The sequence below is a fragment of the Muntiacus reevesi genome, chromosome 3 (genome assembly GCF_963930625.1).
Source record: "Muntiacus reevesi chromosome 3, mMunRee1.1, whole genome shotgun sequence".
Lineage (NCBI taxonomy): Eukaryota > Metazoa > Chordata > Mammalia > Artiodactyla > Cervidae > Muntiacus > Muntiacus reevesi.
The window spans coordinates 210,206,630-210,218,879 of NC_089251.1; the positions used below are offsets into that span (position 1 = coordinate 210,206,630).

The window sequence follows — 12,250 nt, forward strand, 5'->3', positions numbered from 1 at the left end:
ATACTGAACACTGGAGGTTATACTCCAATCCAAACCCACAGTACCTTTCCAGGCTCCCCGCCATGACACTGCCTGACCCAGGTTGTGTGTTAGCATCCTCCTCCAGGCTCCCAGGGAACTTCTGTGTCACTCTGACACTTTAGGTCTCACACATGATAACGCTGTTCAATTATCTGCCCAGCTCAGCCCAGCGCTGGCCTCTCAAGACTGTGGTCCCTTCATTTTTATTTTCTCTGCCCTAGAAAGGCTGGTGATGGTGGGACTTCATGAGGGTTTGACGAATGAATGAATGACCAAACAGAATGAGATTTTAAAACCTATCTTTAACATGAGTCATATATACCTATGTTCTTAGGCAAAGTCTTTCAGATTTTTTAATTCATGACCCCCAAGAAAAAAATATATTTCATATTGTGACTCAGTACAAACATTCATATATATAATGGAAATAAGAGTTTCCAAAACTAATAGACATAGAAGGCATTCTATCCTATCCTATCCTTCCTTATCCCATTCTATCCTATTTTATTCTATTCTATTTCATTATATTCCATTGTTTTACTTTCTTAGCTTGAGTCTTCCAAGAAGCAGACCTTGAGATAAGGGTTTAAATGCAATTAGTTTACTTTGGAGGTAATCCCAGGAAACACCAGTAGAGTGGGGAGATGAGACAGAGAAAGCAACATAGCCCTTGAAAGTGTAGAATGTGTGCCTCATCTCAGAGCCACCGTGCCCAAGGGGCTGAGAAAACAGTGTATGCTGTTTATATACAAATGCCCTCAGTCATGATTGAGGGATCTGGGGGACAGGCAAGAAAGGGGTTACTAATTTCCTAGTATTTCTGATCCTCTAGAAGTTGGTTAGTCAAAGTTGGCTCCAATAGCAAAAGGGAAAATCTTGTCCAAAAAATGTGAGTGCTTTTGCATGAGAGAGGGCTGGTGTTCACAGGAGCACTACAGGGAAGGAATATGGGTGGGCCACCAGAGGCATCTGTTACACGTAATATTTCATGTTTTCAGAACATCTGGGCTATTAACCACTAAATTGATTTCATGATCTACTCATGGATTGCATCCCACAGTTAATGTTCTAAGATGGTATTTCCTAAAGAGTGGTCCTTCCAGCCTGTACTGCTAATGGTCTGGAAAGGATTTTAGGTGATACACAAGCAAATATTTTTTAATGTACATCCTTACTCAGAAATTGCAGGGACTTCCCTGGGGTCCAGTGGTTAAGACTCCACACTTCTACTGCAGGGGGCATGGGTTTGATCCCTGATTGAGGAACTAAAATCCCACATGCTGCATGGCCAAAAAAAATAAAAGAATATGTATAAATGAAATAAAATTTTAAAAAATAAAACAAAGTTTTAACATGCTGTAACATGCATTAGGAAAAATAAAACCAGCACTTCCATGATACAGAATTTTCTTCCTGAAAATTTCAGGAAAAAATAACCTGATTTGAATATAAACATGGAATAAGTGGTCATGGGCCTGGGGAATGAAATGGGAAGTTGTTTGAAAGGATGGCGCTTGGAGGCTCTGGCCCAGGGACTCCGCTTTCTTGCAGTCCTCTCTGCTGTGGTCTTCTAGTCTGATTGTTCTCCCCCTTCCCCACAGAGATTCGGGTACGGAGGCTGGGTGCAGCTCCAACACCATGGCAAGGTGAGTGTCTCCCAAAGAACCACTGTGCCCCAGACCCCTGGACACAGGGGTCTGTGATCTCAGACTCAAACTGAGCCTGAGACCTTCCTGCACTCGGTCCTCCAGGGACCCCCAACTCTTTTGCCCTCCAACTGACCTTTATAGTAGGCAGCACTGAGGTTTCTCAAAAGAATTTCGAAAAATGGGTGTTAACTTCAAAGAGCAGCATTTAGAAAGATAAAATCGAAATTGGAGGAAAAAAAGGAAGAAATCTCTCTTTCTCTCTCTCTCTCTTTTTTTTAATTCTTTTGCCCTGGAACCAATTTTAGCATTGCTCTGCCTCAAGGAAGAGACCTGGCTCTCTCCACAGTGACGACAGTATATTAAGGCCGACCAAATAAATGGAACAGTTTAGGTTTGAGCACAGGTGGAGAAATTAAACATGGAGACAAAAGCAAGGAGAAGCCACTGTTATTAAGGATTGAGTTTAGTCTGAGAAAAGAGCGAGAGGAGGAAGGCTTGGGGCAAAGCATTTAGTACACAATGAGGCCTGAGAGTGAGCTGCCAACTAGGGTTCTGGACCGACTTCATTTTCAGAGGCATCACATGCCCTCGTGGAGGACAGGGGGGACCCTCCTGAGCTTCCAGCAAAGCACAGACATGACTAAGTCAGCCCTGAAGGACTGGGGGTATGGGAAGGCCACACGCAGGGGTAATTCAATGCACTGTGACCAGGTAAGGACCAGGTACTGGAGGATATAGATTTGGGCACCAAGGATTTGGAGAAGGCCTCCTGGAAGAAGTGATGCTCTTCCTGAGTCTGCAAGCAGAGGTGAAGGTTTGCCCAAGGAATAAAGGAAAAGAGAAAACAGATACAGGGAGCGAAGGCATGGGGATATTAAACATCTATAAGCCCAGAACTCAAGCACTTGGCTAGGGAGGGTATCAGCATTTCTCAAAGTATGGTGTGCAGACCAGCAAGTTCAGGGTCACCAGGGAACTTGGGATAAAGGCCAATTTTTGGGCCTCACCTCAGACCTACAAAATCAGGAATGCTGAGGATTGGGCCAGCAATTTGTATTTCGACAAGTCTCCAGGTGATTCTGATGTTCACTCAAGCTTGAAAACCACTGGCTCTATCCACTCACTCATTCACTGATTTTTATTGACACCTATTTGATGCCAGGCCCACCAGGCTAGACACATGGAATATGCTGGTGAGCAAGACAGACATGCTCCCTGCTCAAATTCTAGGGGCAGCAAGCAAACATGATTGCTTCAGAGGATGGAATAGAAAGCAGTGCTGGAACAAGAGGTGACTAGGAGATTCATCTGGACTGGCTAAGGAGAGCTAGCAAAGACTGAAGATGATGAGAAGGAAAACCCTGGAAGAGTCTCCCTGGATGAGGGAATAGCAGTTGCAAAGGCTGCCATGTGAGGAAGGGCTGTGTTCAAAGAACAAGAAGGAGGACAGTTTGGCTAAGATGTGGTACAAGGGGGAGATGGCAGGAAAAGAGGCGGGCAGGGACCAGATCATGGACAGACTTGAAGCACGTGCTAAAGAGGCCAGATTTTAGTCTCAATGCAATGCAAATTCCTTGAAAGGTCTTAATGGCTTAAACAGGTCTGCTGGGGACTTCCCTGGCGATCCAGAAGTTAAGACTCTGCACTTCCAATATAGGGAGTGCAGGTTCGATCCCTGGTCAGGGAACTAACATCCCTCATGCCATGCGGCATGGCCAAAAAAGGGGACGCATTAAAAGGCCACCTAGTGTACACTGTAGGGGTCAGATAGAGGCATGTAAGAGTTTGGGGGGCAAGGTGGTAGGAAGAAGCTGCAGAGGCAGGCAGAAGCCTCATCAGACGGGGCCTCGGGGGATGGGCTTAGGCCTTTGTACTTGATCCTGAAGGCAGTGAGGAATCATTAAAGAGTTTTTTTAAACATCAGAATCTCTGGGGCAGCTCATTCTCACCTTCATCAAAGACTGCCCACTAAGAGCCAGTTTAGACACCAGACCGCACTTCTCCCGTGAAAAGTGCCAGTTCCCAGCCTGGGAGCTGGTGATCTAAGCTGGCCTCCTGTGCTCAGTCACCAAGTCACGTCCAGCTCTTTGCGGCCCAATAGACCGTAGCCCACTAGTCTCCTCTGTCCATGGGATTTTCCAGGCAAGAATACTGGAGTGGGTTTTCATTTCTTCCTCCAGGGGATCTTCTCAATTTAGGGATTGAACCTGTGTCTCCAGCATCTCCTACATTGGCAGCTGGATTCTTTACCACTGAGCCACCCGGGAAGACCTAAGCTGGCTCTCAAGTCTGCCCAAAAGAGAAAATAAGCTGAGTGGAGATGATGACAAGGACACTAGGAAGCCCCAAGTGGAGGGTGAGCAGCCTGTAATTTTTTTTTTACTCCATGTCCCAGGCTGCAGTTTCTACCCTTCATAACTAGATCTGAATGGCCTTCGTTTTTGTGTCAAGAGAAGTTTGGTAAACATAACAGCAAATCTCAAAACAAAAACAAAACAAACAAAAAAACCTCAAACAAACAAGAAACCCAAGAATGAAAATATTTCAAATCAAATCTACTACTTGCATAGTTCCAGCAAAATTGGATATAACAGTAGTCTAATCAAAGTGATACGCTCCTTTCCTCCATTTCAAAAGCAAAACAAAGCAAACCAAAGCGGAACTAAATTGTTGGGTTTTTTTTTTATAATTACAGTCGTCAGGGATCATAGTCACTGGAAAACAACATATAAATACACACAGATTGCAAATTCAGCTTAGAGCAATTCCTTTTTATTTGCCTACATTCATTTTGTGAATAATATTTTCTGTTCCCCAGCCATGACTGATTTACCTCAGAGATTCCTATTTCCTGAAAGGTGTTTCCCAAACACATCTTTGGTCTGCCCTATTTGTTTCTCTTCTTAACCTTTGATTTTTCAGTGCTTTTGGAATGAATCAAGGGGTATTGCTTGCCATGGTAAAGCCTTGTTCAGAACTGAAAAACATCATTTGTCCTTGGGTTGATTCTGTATAATTTGGTTGAAAATATATAAAACTATGTATGCCCTCCTCTCAGGAGAAGCATGGGGTAGGGTAGAATGAAGTGCTGATGGCAGGAACACCCCGCAGCGTTTAAGGGAGGCCAGATCCCGGCCCAGTTCAAGCACATGGGCCATCAATGTCTAAGCATTTTTCAGACCCTTGAAATACAAACACACACACCATTGCCATCACACTTAGTATTTTCACCCACATTATTCTGTGTGATCTTCAATCATCAGGTTCCTGCTCTCAAAATGATTTCCCTCTCACTGGGGAGCCAAGAAGACACTCACATGAATAAAGAACATACAGATAGTGACAGTATTGTACTGAGCAAAAGGGTGAGGGAATTCACGGGGTGGGAAGGACAAGACAGCAGGCAACTTTCATGAAGATAAAAAACCATAGGACTGTAGGCCTAGGGATCATCTAGTCCAGTGTTTAATGGGTTGCAACTCAACAATGAGTAATAATATCAATTCAGTGGATTAGGACAGCTTTAAAAATAAAATACATTACAAAAGAAAATAGCAGAATGTATTGTTCACAGTGAGGGTAAATGTTGTTTCATGAAACTTTTGTCTCAAGTTTGTATTTTTATAAATAGATATATATGGATGTACTGGGTCACAATGGAAAATATATTCCTTATAATGCGGGGTTCTCAGCCAAAATCGACTGAAATCCATTCATTTTGCCCAATGTCCTCATTTCATGTTTTTATTTTTAAGGTTAATTTTCCATTATATAAGTAAAATCTGAATAAATTGTCCTTTTTAAATTTAAGCTGTTGAAGATAAAGCTACAGTTTTGTTGGATCAGCATTCCCCATCCTCAAAAGTAATTCCTATTAACAGTTTGGTGGGTATCTTTCCAGATATTTCCCTATGATGTTACTTCTATATACATGAACCTATATAAAAGGACATAGGATTATTTAATATGTTTATGTATATATTTTTTAGCTAAGTCAATCAGGTTCCAAACAGAAAACAAACAAAATACCTAGGATATTTTGAATGGAGTTAACAAAGAGCCTATTTATAAAGGTGTAGACACATGATTAAGTTGTGGGGACAAGCAGGGGTTAGATGATGAAGCCCCTTAGGTCAGGTTAAGGGGTTTGCGTTTTATCTTCAGGACAACAGAAATCCATTCAAGAGTTTTCAGTGGGGAACTAGCAAGATCTGATTTAGGGTTTTAAGAGTTTACTCTGCTGCTTTGTGACTGGGTTAAATAGGAGCAAGAGTGAAAGCAGAAAGAGATCAGGTTGGAGTCTGGAGCATCATTCAGATCAGAGAAGATAGGGCTTGGACCAAGGCTGGTGCAGTGGAGATGGAGAAATGTGATGACTGCAGGGTCTATTTTGGAGACATGTTGGGAAATGAATGGGATGGTGACATGTCAAGCAGAGGGAAGTGAAAAAATGATGTGGTCTCAGAGGGGTGAGAAAGATAATGCAGACATCAAGGAGAGATGTAATAGAGCCAGGAGGACAAGCAGATCTGAGCAAGAGATGAGCAGTAGCAGGTTGAGTGAATACTCCTGGAAGTGGTTGTAACATAGCTTCCCATGGAGCTGTCCTTCAGACACTTTAAAGTGACAGCTGCAGTGATTACAGAGGCTGCTTCCTGGCGAGAGTGTCTGGGTCATTTCTGCCAGCTCTGCACCTCAAGTCCAAGCAGTCTAGCAGCTTGCATAGTCTAGAGGTAGAGCTTGAGTGGGCACCCAGGGAAGGGGGAAGAGAATGGAAATCTGTTGATAAAATACTGAATTTAAAATACATATTTTTCCTTTTTTTCCCTGTGCTATTATTTTCCTTCTTGTCCACTGATTCTATATATAATAGCTTGCATCTACTAAACCCAAACTCCCACGCCATCCCTCCTCCATCGTCCTCCCCCTTGGCAACCACAAGTCTGATCTCTATGTCTTTTAGTCTGTTTCTGTTTCATAGGTAGGTTCGTTTGTGCCAAATTTTAGATTCCACATATAAATGATATTATATGGTATTTCTCTCTCTCTTACTTTACCTAGAATGATAATCTCTAGCTGAATGCATGCTGCTGCAAATGGCATTATCTCACTCTTTTTATGACAGAGTAGTATTTCATTGTACTACATCTTTACCCATTCATCTGTCAATGAACATTTAGGCTGTTTCCATGTCTTGGCTATTGTGGAGAGTGCTGCTATGAACATAGGGGTGCTTGTATCTTTTTGAATTGAAGTTTTGTCTGGGTATGTGCCCAGGAGTGGGATTGCTGGATAACATGGTCATTCTATAAAATACACTTTTTAGTGATACACAATACCAGACATTTGAAATATCTGCTATATTTAGACTCATTTGTAGACAGTATTAAAACTAGAACTTAAGAATCAGAAGTGTCACAGGTGAGGTTCTGAGGTTCCTTGGGAATCAGACTCTGAGATGGAGATGAGCATGCGGAACGTTTAATAGGAAGTGCTCTCAGAATGGACCTCAGTGGAAAGGAGGGGAAAAAAAGGGGAAAGGAGGAAGTAGGATAAGACAGGGCAAGGTTGAGCTGTGATGCTCTCAACAGAGGTCTAAGCTGACCCTATAAGAAGCTCTAGAGCTAAACTCCACAGGGATCCCAAGTTGGGGATGGGAGGCAAAGAAGAGGGGCCTTTTGCCTCCACAGTAATCAGTCATTGGAAATGGACTGCCCTGGAAATGAGGCAGGACTTTGAGGGAAGTGGTTCTCTTCACCCAAGGCAATCTTCCTATTTTCCCCAGAGGGACTGACAACTGATAGCTGTCTGCCAGCAATACTCCCTGGCAATTCTCAGAAGCTAGGAGAAGAAATCCTCTTTTTTTTTTTTTTGTCATGTTGCACAACTTGAGAGATCTTATTCCCTGACCAGGGATTGAACCCAGACCCCTCCCAGTGAAAACACAAGAGTCCTAGCCACTGGACCACCAGGGAACTCCCAACTCCTCTGTTCTTGAAGGGGGATCTTGGTGGCACATTATACCATCTTGGGAAGGATAACTGAATCACGTTGCTGTATAGTAGAAATTAATAAACACTGTAAATCAACTATATTTCAATAAAATACATTTTTAAATAAGAAAACACTAATATCTACAAAAATAGTAGGCTTATGGAACCTCTACCCAGTCAACTCAAGTACTCTGTTCTTCGTCTCCATGGATGGGAATCTGTGCCTTAATTTCTTCCTTTTCTCAATCTTTCCAATCTCCATGCTTATGACCTAAATTTTAGTGGTATATTATTAACTTGTCTTTTTTCCTCAACTGTATATCCTTTTTTTTTTTCCAACTGTATATCCTTAAAGTTTTTATATCAGTCAGAGAAAGTAAAGTAGGTGCTAAATTAACATGTTTTATAATGAAAAATGAGCAAACTGAGGTTCAGAAATGTTTAACTTGTTCATGGCTACACAATAAGTTGCAGAATAATGCTTTGAACCTGAGCAGTCTGATTTTAGGGACTTGATCAGAACTTTTCCCTTTCTTTAGCGATCAGCAACCCAAAGCTCAACTTAGAGCCTACTACCATGATTTGAGGAGCCATTTAGTTGGCCCCCCTGCCCTGAGTATTAAAAGGTAGTGAACAAGGCAGGTACAATGCCTGGGAGAAGCAGCAGCTCAGCACCAAACTTCACATGCACTTCTAGACTGAGTCACTGCACGGCCTGCCTCCCCCTGCATGTGTTGACATCAGCGGGCCCTGCTCTGCCAGACAGATTATTTCCTCTCACTATCCATCTGTTGCTTCTTTATAAAACAAGAAGCTGGGGCTTCCCTGGTGTTCCAGTGGTTAAGAATCCACCTGCCAATGCCACGGACATGGGTTCAACCCCTGGTCTGGGAAGATCCTACACGCCATGGAGCAACTAAGCCCATGTGCCACAACTACTGAGCCTGCACGCCTAGAGTCTATGCTCTGCAACAAGAGAGGCCACTGCAATAAGAAGAGTAACTCCCGCTCGCTGCAACTAGAGAAAACCTGAGTGCAGCAACAAAGACCCAACACAGCCAAAAATAAATAAATGAATAAATAATTTTTTTAAAAAACAGAGTTGGACAACACACCCTATCTCAGAGGTCCTTACCAGTTCTAAAATGTTATAAATCTAGTTTTCCAGATCCTGGGCCATCCTCTCAGCTCTTGGAGCCAGCAGTTCAGAATGGCAAGGTAACCTACACAGTCCTCAGTTGTATAGTCCCAAAAGGTCATGGCCATGACCCGGTTCTCTGTATCCAGCCTCTGACAACCACAGAGCACACCCCTTCAAATCCAAGTCAATATTAAGGCAGGGGGAAAACAAGCTGAGTTCTGCTAAACAAACAGATTTGTACTTCTTCAAGGATTAAGGGAAAATGCCTAACAAGATTAGGGGAGAACCACATTCCAAAGCATACAAGGAAGAATTCATCTAAGTAAGTTTGTGTGTGTGTGTATGTTAGTCGCTCAGTCACGTCCAACTCTTGGCAACCCCATGAACTGTAGCCCACCACGCTTCTCTGTCCATGGGATTCTCCAGGCAAGAATACTGGAGTGGATTACCGTTCCCTTCTCCAGCTAAGTAAGCTTAGGTCACCTTTTGCTGATATGAGTTTCCTGTCCTAGGGAGAAGCAAAGATGCTGAAAGATGGGAAGGTCTTCAGAGTGGTCCAAGAGAACTGCTGGGATCCAGAAGCTCGTCTTAGAGAAATGGACCAAACAGGTATTTACAATGAGACAAGGTATCAATGTTTGCATCTGATGTTAGAGGCAAGTCTGCACTTTGATTACCTTACATGATTTATATGATGGCAACCTCTGATCCCATTTTCTCCACTGTTCCAGCGTCACTGGGGGAGGGATGGTACCCTCCACTATACTGTTTTTAGAGTGTGGATTTAAAATTTAGGTATGCGTGTGCTCAGTTGTGTTTGACTCTTTGAGACCCCATGGACTGTAGCCCACCAGGCTCTCCTGTCCACGGGATTTCCCAAGCAAGAATATTGGAGGGGATAGCCATTTCCTTCTCCAGAGGAATCTTCCCAACCTAGGGACTGAACCCAGGTCTCCAGCATTGCAGTCAGATTCTTTACCGTCTGAGCCACCAGGGAAGCCCCCAAATTAGGTACACTTGTTTTAAAGTAGAATGCTGTGTTATTGGGGCTTTCTAGGTGGCACTGGTGGTAAAGAACCCTCTTGCACAATACAGGAGACATAAGAAACTCAGGTTCAATCGTGGGTCGGGAAGATCCCCTGGAGGCAGGCATGGCAACCCATTACAGTATTCTTGCCTGGAAAATCCCATGGACAGAGGAGCCTAGAGGGCTACCATCCACACGGTCGCAAAGAGTCAGACACGACTGAAGCAACATAGCACACACGCACACATACTGTATTATCAAAAAGATAAAAGTAGGATTTTATTCTTTTAAAAACTTTAAATTCAAATACATAGTATTTACTTATAGAGCCAATTAAAACAGTGAGAATTAGGGATTTCCCTGGTGAGCCAGTGGTTAGGACTCTGGGTTTCTACTGCAGGGGTCCTGGGTTCCATTCCTGGTCAGGGAACTAAGATCCCACATGATACGGCATGGCCAAAAAAACAGACAAACAAAAACAGTAAAAATTAGATTTAATCTAATCACAGATTAAAGACACCAACTGCTTTCTTAGTTAGAGTCAGGATCTGATTTGTTTCTGCAGTTTGCTTCAGCACAGTACACAGAACATCCCCACTGACACACATGGGGTGGCAGCAGGAGCGGCTCCAAAAAAGTTATCACAGAGTCCCACTATACTCTACAATAAAACCAGTCCAAACACTTGAAAGGGGAGAGTTAGGACATTTTTGTTTCCTAGCTAAACCAGTAACAATTTCTAAGAACTGCTTGCATTCCTTATCCTATATTTAAAAATCAAACAAGTCCCCCCAGTTTAAAAGAATTGTGAAAGCCTATCTAAAATATGATATGATGAACAGGGACGAAAAATAAATAAAATTTAATTTTTAAAATACGGTGTGACAGCCACATTGTGCTTTCACTGGCTGTGCCACCAAGGAGAGCGTGCTCCAACAAGAGCACCCAGCCTTCCGGACACCCACGGGCCATGCCCAGGGGCTGTGATGAGGAACCCCCACAATAACACTGGCAGGCCTAAATTTTAACATCAGTGGTCTAGATTTAATGCAGAAAAAAAAAGGCTCATACATACAAACAGAGTTTGGATCTACCACCTTTATAACCAAAGACAAATGCATGAGAAGTTCAAATACATACACAGAGATAGCAGGAGACATTTTATTCTAAGGTCTGCACAAATTGAGTTGAACTATCAGCCCCAAAATGTGCAGGCAGTCTCTGGCAACTCTAAGCTAGATGGGCTTCCCCGGTAGCGTGACTGGTAAAGAACCCATCTGCCAATGCAGGAGACATAAGAGATCCTTGGGTTGGGAAGATCCCCGGGAGGAGGGCATGGCAACCCACTCCAGTATTCTTCCCTGGAGAATCTCACGGACAGGGGAGCTTGGCAGGCTACAGCCCATTGGGTTGCAAAGAGTGGGACAAAACTAAGCACCTTAGCATGCACACACGCACCCACGCACTCTAGGCCAGATATTGCTTTATAGATTTTTTAAAATAACTAAAAGTATGTCTAAACTGCATTCACGTTGAACTTTGTAGAAAGCCTGAAGTACCTCTATAGGCCATTCTAGAGAAAATGGTACATAGGCCCCTGTTCTAGAACAGGGATGTGAGGGGCACTGGAGAGAAAGCTGGCTTCCCAGACTGATGGCAGAGCCCAAGCTGAGCCAGAGCTCCCACCTCTCAAGGGGAAAGCTAGTGGAAATCATGACTAGTGTCAGAACCATTGTTCAAGACTGAAGTTTAGATGAAGAATGTCCCCTTTGGTTTTGGTTGTGTGTTTCATTCCATGGCTCTCCTTAAGAGAACAGTCATGGCTATCCCTTGCTGAGCATTTATTTTGTTTCCAGGCATTGTTCTCAGCACCCGATGTGTATTAACTCAACTTCTATAATAACCATAGGAGGTAGCAACTATTATTATACCCATTTTACAGATGAAGAAACTTAGTGACAGAGGTTAAGCAATCTGTCCAAGATTACCTAACTTATAGGGGGCAGAACAGGGATTTGAACCCAGGCAGTCTGGCCACAAGAGCTTAACAGTGTATCCCTCTGCCTCTGCTGAGGTAAGAAAATAAAATGATAAAGGCACAACACAGAAGATTTCAGCATACTGTGCCATTTTCACAGCGAGACAAATGTAATTGGCAGCTCCTGGGTTACTTCATCACATTATGTGGCAGGCATTGGTTGTACCTATTCCCACCTGAGGGATGCAAAGCATTTAAATGATTTGCTAGGGAAGACACAACAGTAAATGGTAGAGCTGGGACTATACTTGGGACTGTCTCTCTCATTCCATCACTCTTCCAAGGGAGCTTTTCCCAAGCCTCCCTCAGGATAAGAATTGCCTGGGGTGCTTACTAGGAATTTTTTTCAGCCCCATCCACTAAGTCAGAGTTTCTAAAGGA

The 12,250-nt window shown here is 43.2% G+C and overlaps 1 protein-coding gene across 15 annotated transcripts in view; it reads left to right on the forward strand.

Moving 5' to 3' along the window:
• The window catches only part of ACMSD (aminocarboxymuconate semialdehyde decarboxylase), a 57,451-nt gene that overhangs the window by 5,595 nt on the left and 39,606 nt on the right, over positions 1 to 12,250 (forward strand). For 10 of the 15 annotated variants that reach the window (XR_010662483.1, XM_065931438.1, XM_065931439.1 and 7 more), the window contains exons 2-3: positions 1,623 to 1,667; positions 9,317 to 9,413. Coding sequence is in view for 13 of the 15 variants with exons in the window: in XM_065931438.1 (XP_065787510.1) it covers positions 1,623 to 1,667; positions 9,317 to 9,413 (142 nt within the window). In the remaining 2 variants the exon portion in view is untranslated. Of the gene's footprint in view, positions 1 to 1,622; positions 1,668 to 3,850; positions 4,027 to 9,316; positions 9,414 to 12,250 lie in introns of those variants that run through there. The other 5 variants (XM_065931442.1, XM_065931432.1, XM_065931430.1 and 2 more) reach the window with 3 other exon arrangements.